Below are 13,218 nucleotides of genomic sequence, written 5' to 3' on the forward strand. Positions count from 1 at the left end.
TCGAAATAAATAAATTTAAGTGGATATAAGAATTTGAAATAGTATTACTTACGAATTTATTGCGACAATTCAGAAAAAGAGTAATTTATATTTCGATCAGTCGTACATTTATTAGCGATAAAATGTAGAAGGGATGTGGGCCCTACAGGAAAAGAAAATTGTTTTGGATTTTACTTACGCAATTGAAAGTAGATACCAATTTTTGCAAGAAAATAAGAATTAAGGGGTAGTGAATTCAAAAACTAAAATTTGATGACTCATTGATCAGATCATGAGACTACGATAAAGACAGATAGTTCCGTCTGAGACTCAATTTTGCTAACTGCTCTTTTTGGTCTGAAGTGATTCAGTATCATCAATGGCGATTCGTAGAGCGCAAGCCTTACTCTCTATATCCAAATTCAAAACCAGTTTCGTCCTCGGGTCTTATACAAGGTTTCACCGGTTCTCTTCGTCATCATCACAGCATTCAACTCAATTCCAGGTTATTCTTGTTTATAGTTTTCCTCTCTGCCTCAGAGGTTTCTTTAGTGGGTTTTGAAAAACTTTGCTACTTTTCCAAATTTTCTTGAGATAGTTTGAAGGAAAGATCTCAACGTTTATAATCTCACACGCATAGTTTTACTTCACAATAATTGTTGGTGCCAATTTACTCTGTTTTTTTTTACAGAATGTTGGTTTCATAGGGCTTGGAAACATGGGATCAAGAATGGTGAACAATCTAGTTAAAGCTGGATTTAACGTTACCGTTCATGACATGTAAACATCCTTTATCCATTTTCTTATTTGGGATTAAACGTTGATTAACTTTTTTTGCTCATAAACACTTGTGTTTGGTTTAACAGAAACCGTGATGTTATGAAGATGTTCACTGAAATGGGAGTCTCCGCTAGAGAAACTCCTTACGAAGTTGCTCAAGATAGCCAAGTTGTGATTACCATGTTGCCTTCTTCATCTCACGTAAGTTGTGTTGCCTTTTAGGAAAAGTTTAATATGAACTTATGAAGTACAATCTTGAAAATCTTCCTATGCTATTTGTATGATTAGATGGGATTATTGGGAAATAGCTAGAGATAACATTTTTGTTGTTTAGTTTACCTCCTGATGCTGGGATGGGTTATTAGATGGTTGAAATGTATATCTTCAAAAATGTGGTCTTATTGATTTGATGTTTATTCATGAAGAATATATGTAATGCATGTAGGTGATGGATGTGTACACTGGAACAAATGGGTTGCTTCATGGAGACAACGCTATCAGACCTGCTTTGTTGATAGATTCATCCACTATTGATCCTCAAACCACCCGCAAAATCTCTCTTGCGGTTTCCCATTGTAATTTAAAAGACAAGAGAGGTAAAAGTATAGATATGATTTGAACGCAAAGTTTTTTTTTTTTTTGGTAAAAAAAAAGGTGTTTTCACCTCTTTGCCGGGAACGCAAAGTTAATAGTTCATGAACAGCATCTTGTTAAAAAGTAGGGAGTGTTTCATTTCAACATCCAAGCATCTTTGGTGCAGATAATTGGGAAAAGCCTGTAATGTTGGATGCTCCTGTCTCAGGAGGTGTTCTTGCTGCAGAAGCTGCTACACTTACTTTCATGGTATATTGTCTACTCTCTTATCATTTGAATCAAATCCTTTCTAGATGCTCTTAACTATATATATGTATAACATAAAATTTGGCACAGTTCCTATAAGAGCACCAATGTCTCAAATGCACGTTTTTGTAGGTTGGAGGTCCGAAAGATGCTTACTTAGCTGCAAGACCAATACTCGAGTCAATGGGCAGAACTTCCATCTACTGTGGCGGTTCAGGAAATGGATCTGTAAGCTCACTCTTAGATGTAGACTGAGAAGCTCTTCTGCGTTCATCATTACATAACCTGTTTCTGTTCTCAAACTTAGGCTGCAAAGATATGTAACAATTTGGCAATGGCCGTGAGTATGCTGGGTACTTCAGAAGCTTTAGCTCTTGGTCAGTCACTTGGACTATCTGCCACCACTTTAACTGATGTATTAAACACATCTAGTGGCCGATGTTGGAGTAGGTCAGTAAATGAAATAGCAGCTTCAAATTTTTAGTAGCTGCCATTCAAACTCTTGACTTCATTCCTATATGCTTAAAACCGCAGCGACAAATATAATCCAGTTCCAGGAGTAATGGAAGGTGTGCCCTCTTCAAGAGATTACGACGGCGGTTTTGCCTCCAAACTTATGGTCAGTTTCTTACCAAGTCCTTGTGTGTTGTTGGTCCCAAAATCTCGCTAAAGCACATTTCTTTTGTCACACAAGTCTATTTGGTTATTTCAAAATGCAGGCTAAAGACTTAAACTTAGCAGCAGCCTCAGCTGAAGAAGTTGGACACAAAAGCGCATTGATATCCAAAGCACAAGAAATGTGAGTACTTTTCAAGAGCAGTACTCTTTTTTAATGAAGATTATGTGCATATCTCTTCAGCTTTTGGTATTATTTTTGCAGTTACAAGAAGATGTGTGAGGATGGGCATGAGACAAAGGACTTTTCATGTGTTTTTAGACACTTCTACAATGGCAAAGATGAAGTCTGAGGCAATCTTTACAAATGACCCTGCAAAATAATAAGGATCCAAAGGTTTCTTTGTGCATTTACATTGTTTATTTTCATTGCTGAGAGAGAATTAAAATCTTGAAAGGATTGTGGTGTTACTAAAACGATTTGAAATGTAATTAGTTTGGGGACTTGTCTTAGACTCTGGACTCTGAACATGACCACTGGGCTCAAAGTCAAAGCCTTGAACAGCACGCTACTCAATCAATAGTTTCCTGAATTACAATATTTCTTCATAATTAAAAAATCATTAAATAAATAAATATAAATTTGGAACAGAGTATATTAAGTTGTATCCTTGATTAAAGAACTTTGCTTTTCACTCATGTGCTTCGGTTTCAGGTCTTCATCTCTATGTTTTGTCTGTATGATCTCTGTATCGTCTCCTTTGGATTTACCGTTTTTTAACTCAGTGAGACTGAGAACTTAAGTAGTATTCTTCTCTCAGAAACCCTAATGATCCCAGAATGTTGGTTATCTTCTTTAAATATCTCTCTTAGAAACTCTTAGAAGGTGTTATTGGTTTATATATTTTGATTGATTTAGAAATCCATATAGTATTTATAAATCCAAGTAAAATATGCAAATCATTAGACCAATAACACATGATTTTAATACAGATTTGAAAATCATAGAACCAATAACATTACATTTAGTTCGGATTTTCAAATCCATTAAAATACAACAACCAATAACCCCTGCTTAACTTGTGGGACAAAACATATATCTTCTTTTAACTTGTCTGGTGTCTCTCCTAATGGAATCTATAAACTCTCCCTTGAAGCATTAATCGCTGCGTATTTGCCTTTTCCATTCACTACAGCTAGCTGAACCTGTTTTTACTATACCTACTGCCCCTGCGAGACCATTGTCAGAGATATTAAGATCCTGCAAGACTCGGAGTCAGATGTTACCAACAACCAGTATATGAGCCAGGGGAAACGAGGACTCAGAATCAGATGATGATATCATGATAAAAGGGACTTTTTCAAACTATAGCAAATGGTTCATTGGTTACCATATGCTATTCCCTGTCCGTGGAGGTAGACGCTGACTTTTCGAGGAGGAATGGTAAAAGTTTAAAAGGACTCATTGAAAGCAATAAGGAGATAGAGTTTGAGGGTAAGGAGATAATGTTTCAGTTTTTCGTTTATGTTTTCTGTTGGCAGGAGATTGTATTGGCAACGAACACCCTTGCACGTCTAGCAAGGTTTGTGTCAGAGGTTGCTCCACCTCCATTCGTGACGGTGATGAGGAGATATAGAGGAGCCAAGCAGAAGCTAGATACAATCAAAGAAGAATTAGAGTATAGAGAAGATTGTTTCAGTGGTGGGAACTTGTGACCATGAATTCACTGTTTTGAGCTTCTAGTTGACTGTGTCATATTTCATAATAATGACGAATGCTATCTAGTCCTTGAGCAGGATCAAGCTTCACTTTGCAGCAACGGATGTTCGTTAGACTCTATTGGTACTTTGTTACAGCTAATCACTATGATGAATGTTAATTAGGCTCTTTTGGTATTGTGTTTTAATGGGATTCGAAGGTTGTCAAGCATTACTATAGCTTTGCTTGCTTTTGAAGCCCTTCTTGAACTTTAAGAAAGAAGAGCTAAGCATTGCCGGAACAGAGACTGGTGGCTCAGTAAGAATATTGCTGAGCTTATACCTTAGCGTGCTTAGGAGTGAATGATGATGACAAAAAGAGGTTTGGTGAAGTCACGGATTCATTGACAAGTGAATATAATAATTTCTACAGTATCATATACCTCTCTAGTTTTTTTTGGTAAACATATACCTCTCTAGTTTCTAGTTTCAGAATAAATACCAAATGAACGATACACAAGTTTGAGTTGTAGTTTTGTCACAGAGATACGAGAGCCAAAGAGAAAAAGGAAGCTCCTCACTTCCTGCCTTTAGCTGATTTCAGGTCTTTAGTAAGCATCCGTGGCGCAATCGCCATTGACATAAGCTCTTGAAAGAGTAATTTGCAAGCATATGGTATGTGAACCTGTCAAAGATAAGTAGATAACATGCCATCACACAAATGAGCATTAACGAGATTGGAAAAAAAAACACAATTTGAAACCTTACCTGAACAATATCTGTTGTGTTCTTGCAACCTCTGCATTCAAAAGTATTATTCTTCAGGTTTGCAATGGCGATGAGCCCACAGGTTTCACACACATGTACCCTATACGCATCGCTCTGATCAAACAGCCTCTCTTTCAAAAAGCTAGCAGCACCATGTGCAATCATGCAATCTCGCTCCATTTCTCCAAAACGCAGTCCACCGTCACGGGATCGTCCTTCAGCCGGTTGTCTTGTTAAGATTTGCACAGGACCTCGTCCACGAGAGTGGATCTTGTCATCAACCATATGCTTCAACCTTTGGTAATAGGTTGGTCCAATGAATATCATCGCTGGGAGTGATCTGCCTGTGTGGCCATTGTACATTCTCTCAAATCCACGCATTTGGTACCCACATTTATGGAGAGCTTTGCTTATATTGTCCACCTAAAGGCACACCACAATGCGTCAGATTTATACCCAAGTCACAACTAAACAAGGAGCCAAGGAATAAAATGCAAGTTACCGTGACATCTGTAAAGGGAGTGGCGTCTCCTTCTTTACCCATCTGAGCTGCCACTTTTCCCATGACACACTCAATCAGCTGTCCAATTGTCATCCGAGACGGGATAGCATGTGGGTTCACGATTATATCAGGAGTAACGCCTTCAATCGTCCAAGGCATGTCCTCCTGTGTGTATGTCATGCCAACAGTTCCCTTCTGACCATGTCTACTACTGAACTTGTCTCCAATTTGAGGAATACGAACGGACCTAACCCTCACTTTCACGAACTTCAAACCATCTGCATTTGTGGTCAATAACACCTACAAGAAGTGTTCACAAGTTGAAAAAATTAGAGAACTTCCAGAACCCCAGCTCCTCGTTTAAATAAAATATTATCAGATTCATCGTTTCTGAAGTTACCTGATCCACCATGCCAGATTCACTATGACGCAAGCTTATACTGTGATCACGTTTGGTGTATCGTGATGTTTGTCCTTGAGCCTCGTCTTGGGATATTGCAGTGGTTTTCCCAATGATTACATCTTCACCTGAAACTCTAGTACCCTATACCACAAAATATTTTAAAAAATTATATGATACGCTTTCTAGCACTAATCATCTAATCATATCAGATTTAACCATTAAAGGAAGAATAAATCATTTAATTACAGGAGGTGCGAGACCATCATCATCCAATTTCTCATAAGAACCATGTCGCATACCCTGCAGGAGAATTTCTAAGTGTTAATAAACTCCACTAACAAAAAGCAGCACAGAAAATATGAACCGCACGTGTCTTACCAGTGTATTTCCTCTGTCTGGGCGCCCAAAGTCTTCTTTGATAAGGGTCCCCATTTTTTTCTCCTCGTCTCTGCCAGGAGAAAGATTGCAGTATAAATTAAATGGAAAGATCGAAAGCAAATGTCCACAAGTATATGGTATATTCACCTGTAAGACCGGAAGAACAAGGATCGAAAGAAACCACGATCTATTGAAGACTGATTCATGATGACAGAATCTTCCTGATTATATCCAGAATAGCAAGAAATGGCAACAATAGCATTCTACACAAGACGAAGAAAAAAACGTCTGAGAGAATTGAGAGAAGAGTAAAAGCTGGATTCTGAAAGACTTAAAGCAAAATAACGCACAATTCCTGCTGGAAGTTGCCTAAAGTGAAGATGCTCCATAGCTCTTGTGGTGACCAGAGGCTTTTGAGGGTAATATAGAACATAGGCTAAGGTATCCTGGTTTACATAACAATTACATTAGTATCATTAAAGCATTGTAGTGTTATTACAAGAGATGGCAGAAAGAGACCACAAAACATACCATGCGGAATTGGTAGTTGGTGACATATATTCCCATAGCTTGCTTTCCCATAGCAGATTGGTATGTATTACGGGGTGACTAATTCATCAAAAGTGGCAGGAAAGGTACACTTGGTAGTTAGCATAAATTTAGCTTTTAACATAACTAAATTGCTTCTCATAGATAGGTAAATTAAAGAGAGCGAAACCTGATTATGGTCGGGAAACGGTATGATTGAAGCACACACGCCCAATATCAAAGAAGGGTGAATCTCACAATGTGTGTAAGTGTCAGAATATGCCTCGTCGGGACGGAGCCTAGCTTGAACCAGATCCTGAAACGAAATTAAGAATGAGTTTTCTGTGCCAATGAATGCCCCCAAAAGTGCATTTATTCACATTTTCAGACATTCTAATTACTCACATTGATAGTCATGGATATCATAGTAGTCTCCTCTTCCTCTGTGTCTACATATTCTATAAACCCCTTTGCAAGTAGATGATGCCAACCATCCTCTTCTGCACTTTCCTGGGTTATGAAAACGAGTATTGGTACACTGAAGTTACAACAAAACGTACTTTGAGAACGAAAGACTATAAACTTTACCCTTTGTTGCAGAGCATATATATCTTTCTTCTTTATTAAGAGCCTCTGATTATCCACAATAAACAAGGGACGACTACAGCGACCATAGTCAGTGTATATCCGGAGCTCTTTCAGACGAATATCTCTAACAACGCTAACTTCAGTGTTAATATCATTCTGCAAGAGGAAAATTAATACATCACTTGCACAAAAGTAGCATTTTATTGACTAAAATGTGAAATAAACTGCATGCTTACCCTTCTCCTCAAAAGTCTCAACGTTCTAACCAACATGTCAGGAATTCGATGAATTCCAACCCACTTTCCATTGACAAAGATTTTTGTGGCTTGGGGTATATCTGCTGGGGATATTTCCTACAATCAAAGTTAAGACCTTGAGTAAACACATGAAACAAAGTGGCAAAGAAACTGACTGTGTAGTGCTACAGACCTCAAGATTCTCAAGTCCCCATTCTTCCAAAAATACCAATATGGGATAAGCAGCTGACCCAACTGTCACATAGACCATGAGCGCCAAGTTTTTCACTAGACCACAAGCCTGGCAAAGCAAATCCACAGTCAGCAAAGGAACTAAACTGAAACCCAAAACATTATTATTTATGTAAATGCAACAACTATACCTGTCCTTCAGGTGTTTCAGCAGGGCACATCATACCCCATTGTGAGTTGTGTAGTTGTCTTGGTTTTGCCAATTTTCCTGGCATATAAAAATTCATTAACATTCAAGTGGAAAAACCAGAACTACAGGTGAACCTAAGTTGCAAGGATGTGGATAATAAAATGAACCCTGACTAAAATACACTACACCAACTGCACTAGCAGATAAGCCGAGACAAAGTAGAAATGTCTGAAAAAAACAAGGCTTTTTACCTTCACGCCCAATAGGAGAATTGAGACGCCTCAGATGTGACAAAGTGGAGGCATATGTTAACCGATTTAGAACCTGGTAGAAGTAAAGACTTGAGAACCATGTAGATCAAGCAATAAACCATAATGGACCAAAACTGTAAACCTAATAAACATATATCAAAATATTATTTGGCCTGAAAACAAAAAAAACAAAGAAGTATCCTAACCTGAGAGACTCCAGCTCTTGTGCCAGCAGCGTTTGCCTGGCCCCAGTTCCCAGTAGCAAGAGCATATTTCAAGCCAGAGGTAATTGTTTTAGCCTTAATGGCAAATTGAAGATTGACTTCTTTGCCATTGTCAACGCACTGTTATAGCGACATGAATCAGACTTCCAAACACAGAATAAAAAACTAGAATTAAAGTCCTCGGGTTAAGAAAGAGTAAATATGTAACAGACCTTCTGAACATAAGATCTCACGTCCCTCGTTAGCTTTCTGAAAAGCTAACATTAAAGAAGATTTTAAGTCAGTAAGAGATCAACTAAAATGATTTTAAAAATTCTTTAATTTTGTTTTTCAAAAATGCATGATTATGGGACTGGTAACAAACCATTCTAAACAGCCCTCCAAGTAAAGGACCAGCAAGATCCAGCCTTTTGTTACCATAATGATCCCTATCATCTTCTGGATTTCGGCCAAGTGCACAACGCAGCAGCCGGTGTATGATAAGCCTGAGGGTTACTGCATAATATGAGAAACACAAAGCACTATGAAACTCAAAGAACACGAGTGAGCTGAATACGTACCCGAAGTAGTAAGCTTTTGGCGTCTCAAAAGCCCCAACTCCTACATGAGGAAACATTTCTTTCTGAAGGATATCTCTTGCATACCTGCAATGATAATATTGCAAACCTCCAGTATCAATATCTCAATAGTTGATATCATAGATCATAATGCCAACTTAATTGGTTTTAGAATATATATATAATACTTTATCCTCTTGTCCTTGGGTGTACCAACAGGCGCACCACGTTTTCCAATATAGTCAAGGGCAACCTGAAGGAATACGAAAATCATCAGGATTAATTCTCCCAACAACAGAAGAGCCAGAATAAACATAATATTAACCAAATGTACGTAGGATCAATGGTTTACCTGCTGACTTTGAATCACAAAAGCTTCTTCCAAGGAAGGCCTGAGCAACTCCATCATCTGAGTATCTCCAAACTCATAGCATATACGTTCCAATATGTCCTTATCGGCAACAAACCCCAATGCACGAAATACTATGATAATAGGAATTTCTTTCTTGATATATGGAAGAGTACATCGAATATACTGTCCAGATGAACCCTGCATCCATCCATTTAACATTATCTTAGAATCTAAAGAAACTCAAATAGAGCTTTCTCTTACCCCTTTCGAGCCAGAGAGCATACGCACAAACATTGTGCTCGGAGGTCTATTTTGGGTTTCCGCCATGGAACGGACTTCAGCGACATACGAGTACTTATTCGGCTGTCTCTTCTTGAACACATAAACATGGTTCGTACTCATCTTCTCTTGAGCAATCAGAACCTTTTCACTGCCATTAATAATGAAGTATCCGCCCTGATCATAAGGACATTCTCCAAGCTCTGTCAAATCTTTCTCCGAATTCTGATGCAAGGTACAGTAACTAGACCGAAGCATGATGGGAACCTACAGTTAAAAAAAAAATCAAAGAAGGAAGAAAACATATCTAGAGTCAGAACCGTATAGGAGAAGCAAGCCGCTTATATAATATTGCACAAAAACAAAGTTCACGGACCTTTCCAATGAAAACTTGGGTAAAATCCTGTGTCTCCGTAACTTCCACACCATCATGCCCTTTCTTAATAACTCTCTTGCTAACATCGACACACAAAGGAGCCGAGTAGGTGAGGTTTCTCAACCTTGCAGCCTTAGGGAACAAGGTGGCCATCTCTCCATCAGACTCTGTCATCATGGGTTTACTCACATAAATCTGTCCAAAACTAATATTGTAGATTGTCTGCAAGAAAATTAAATTTTCATCAATAAACACATTCTCCTAGTGCCAAAAATGATCTGAGCTTCAAAAAAAATACTGAAAGACACTCTAAGATCCTTTTTTTAGATGAGACGCGGAGAATGAGACGCGGAGAATGAGAGGGACTTGTGAGTTTAAGTGGCTTATAAAGGAGCTCGGAGGTAGAGTCGGTTTGCTTGTTTATTGTAATAACCGGTTCAATTCGGTAACCGACCGGTTTGATTATAAGCTATATGTTAAATACTTAAATGACTGAAACAACATAATTCTCTTTTTCCGGTCTTTCATATTATTCCAAAAATTAATTCTTCTAAAAATTTTTTAAAAAGAACATCCGATAATTTAATCGTCATAATTTGAAATTATATTTTTCTTAGCATATAATATGATCTTTTAACTGTTAATAATTTTTATTTTGTCTTTTTAATTACTAACTTAGTTTAACTATAAAATTACATTTTGGACATATTAAAATAATGATTTTTGTTTGTTTTCTTTACACGTAGTAATTTATATTTCTATATTTTTCTTAATTTTAAAGAGCATTTTATGTATCAAGATTTTAATTCTCTTTTTCAGGTTTAATTTCCAACTTAATGAATTGCTGTGATAGTGTGCAACTTTATAAGTGTATCAGATTGTAATGAGATATGCGTCAAAGATCATGTCCTACTGAACTGTACTGTAGAACCGTTAAAAAAAAAAAAAAAAGAAGAAGAGAATGGTCGAGTATCATTGTGGTGGTCGAGTCGCGGGTGATAAGGATCGATCGAGAAGTTTTAAAGTACGTGGTGGTCGAAGAAGTGATCGTGAGTGAACTATGAATCGAATAAGTTGCTCGGCCATAGTTAGAAGATGTCTTACACTGATCAGAACGACGTTTTGGAAGCATCACATTTTTGGAAGCACGACGGTTTAGAAGCTCGACGGTTTAGAATAATGACGTTTCTTCAGGACGAAGCTTTCCGCGAAACTTCGTATCAGTGGAATATTATTTCGAAGACATTGGAAGCAGGACGGGAATTAAGCAGGACGGGAAGCAAGCACGACGGGATCGAAGCACGACGGAAAAACCCGAAATTGGACGAAAACCCTAATTTCGGTATTATGGAAGTTTTCGATCATGCCAAAGGATCGGGAAATATTTACCGCCAAGGTCAGAGTTCAGATTGGAGTTTATTAAAAATATTCAGCTCATCAGAACGGGAGCGGAAAAATATTAAGGATGGATCACGGATCAGAAATTTGCCGGAAAGACCAAAATCAGGCGAATGGACCGAGAAGCTCGAGGTGGCTCGTTGCATGGGTTCAGAACGTGGTGTCAAGCATCTAAAAAGCTGACTGTCTCCAGAAGCTCGAGGTGTCGCCGTGCATGGAAGCAGTACATGCAGCCTGACATATAGAAGCACGAGGTGGATCGACCAAGCACGAGGTGTCTCCGCGCATGCAACCGAAGCATGCTGATCGACATGTGTGTACTGGTGTGGCGTCTTGCATGCACTCCAGGCATGCATCCTGACATGTGGGAGGAGGTGTGTCGTCCTGCATGAGGCTGAGACATGCAGCCAGCCATGTGGAGCACGAGGTGCCGCCGCTCATGCGTCCGGAGCCGCAAAGCGACACACGGGCTGCCACCAACCTGAAACTGATTGGTTGCTGTCTTCTATAAATACCCCACGACCCCAGCTCATTTCTTCACATCCATACCTGTCCAAAAATAAGTTAAAAACGTGAGAGAAAAGTAGAAAAAGAAAGCAAGTGATTCTGAGCTATTTCGAGAGTTTTAGAGAGTTTTAGAGGTCAGTTCTCTACTGATTTCGAGTCCGCGTCTAGGGAAGGTTCTGTCCAAATGAATTCGTCCAGGCCAGTCAGTTCCTTTGATGATCAAGCGAAAGTGCTGTCCGGAGTTAGTTCAAGTCTACGGGTTCAGATCAGTCGAAGTTCTGCTCGATACTCCACCGGGAAGTCCGAAGAACTGTCCAGAAGCTAAAGGAGGTTCTGTCCGAGTCCAGATCAGTCTGTTGAGGCCTGTCAGTTTCTTCATGGTGAAGCCGAGGTGTGTCGAAGTCGATATCAGTTAAGTCCAGTCCAGTCAAGATGTTCATCTTGGGTTTTGGCTAAGTCCTCTCCGATCAACCAGCTGCTTCTCGCCTAGAACACTGTGAGTTGGTTTTCTGTAAATTCCACTTGGAATTTAGGGTAGATCAAGTCGCATATAGATTAGAATGATCACGCTATTGAATGGTAGAGTCCTTAGGGTTATTTTATTTATGTAACCGGACTCAGTTTAGCATGGGCTAAGCTGAGATGAATGGAATTAATACTGAGTTAATAACCTGACTAGGACTAGGGCTAGGATGCATCATGTTTTCTATTCTTGTGTGTTGATATGGTTGAGTGCAGGTTCCCGTTATCTTTAAAGATAGTGTCATAGCAGGAGACCAAACTATTTGGGTAACGGATTGATTGAGTTGTTTAGTATTGATATTATTATTTAATTGTTGGTTTTAGTGGTCTTAGGCCATATAGGCCGGATTACTGGTACTATTGGTTACTCTTGTGGAGTCGAGTGTCTAGTTAGCATCTGGAACTTTATCTCTAGGTTAGGTTCTAGATTGAGTTTGTGTTGTGTGTGTTGCCGACAGTATGTGCGTAACCCGCCCATACTAGGCTTGTTTAGGGGTGATTAGTGTTTCCTCGGCCTCGTACCCAGCGGGTTCAAGGAAACCCCTTATTCGCTGGATCGGGAAGACTCAGACGAACGGGGTCATGTCCTATGGCTGTGTATTACACGACGGTGTAATGTGACAGTGATCCGAAGGACTGTGGGTTGTCGCGCGATGACCCGAAGGACTGTGGGCCGCAGTCGGTTGAAAGTTCCTTCTTCTGGCCTTTGTGGTAGGGAGATAGGATATTTCCGATAGAGAGGAGGAACACGAAGTCACCATGGCCTAGGTTAGAGTGTTGTGTTAGTGTGTCGTAGAGGGTTATGGAACCCTCGAGTTAATGTAGCACCAATATACGGTGTTACGAGTAAGATCGAGTCATTGGTAGTTACTATCTTATTATTGTTGTGGTTGTGGTTGTTGATTGATTTGTTTGCAGGTTCTGATATCATGTCCTAAGTCTGGTTTAGGTACCGGATTAGGCTTGGTGTGTATTTGGTTATTGTATGCCTGACGTTGGCATGTATGTGTTTGAACGATTGCTTGTGAAGGGTGGTGGATATTAAAGCTATGCGG

At 39.2% G+C, this 13,218-nt stretch overlaps 2 protein-coding genes across 2 annotated transcripts; one reads left to right on the forward strand and one right to left on the reverse strand.

Moving 5' to 3' along the window:
• Nucleotides 1–237: 237 nt before the first annotated feature.
• Nucleotides 238–2,720, forward strand: LOC106427509 (probable 3-hydroxyisobutyrate dehydrogenase, mitochondrial). The gene is made up of 10 exons (XM_013868241.3): nt 238–484; nt 671–759; nt 846–960; nt 1,205–1,355; nt 1,520–1,602; nt 1,732–1,827; nt 1,907–2,049; nt 2,134–2,218; nt 2,319–2,398; nt 2,480–2,720. The coding sequence occupies exons 1-10, from the start codon at nt 359–361 to the stop codon at nt 2,565–2,567; spliced, it is 1,056 nt and encodes a 351-aa protein (XP_013723695.2). The 5' UTR covers nt 238–358; the 3' UTR covers nt 2,568–2,720.
• Nucleotides 2,721–4,295: 1,575 nt separating this feature from the next.
• On the reverse strand, nt 4,296–10,019 carry LOC106360991 (DNA-directed RNA polymerase II subunit 2-like). Its single transcript, XM_048751423.1, has 24 exons — nt 9,737–10,019; nt 9,343–9,627; nt 9,082–9,279; nt 8,918–8,982; nt 8,733–8,816; nt 8,537–8,657; nt 8,385–8,429; nt 8,155–8,292; nt 7,949–8,021; nt 7,699–7,775; nt 7,509–7,616; nt 7,316–7,432; nt 7,080–7,235; nt 6,897–7,001; nt 6,682–6,807; nt 6,495–6,572; nt 6,314–6,409; nt 6,111–6,226; nt 5,964–6,033; nt 5,832–5,885; nt 5,583–5,726; nt 5,183–5,482; nt 4,681–5,103; nt 4,296–4,597 (listed from the first exon to the last, which is right to left on the reverse strand). The coding sequence occupies exons 1-24, from the start codon at nt 9,911–9,913 to the stop codon at nt 4,490–4,492; spliced, it is 3,264 nt and encodes a 1,087-aa protein (XP_048607380.1). The 5' UTR covers nt 9,914–10,019; the 3' UTR covers nt 4,296–4,489.
• Between the last annotated feature and the right edge of the window lie 3,199 nt (nt 10,020–13,218).

The sequence above is a fragment of the Brassica napus genome, chromosome C3 (genome assembly GCF_020379485.1).
Source record: "Brassica napus cultivar Da-Ae chromosome C3, Da-Ae, whole genome shotgun sequence".
NCBI classification, from domain to species: Eukaryota; Viridiplantae; Streptophyta; class Magnoliopsida; order Brassicales; family Brassicaceae; genus Brassica; species Brassica napus.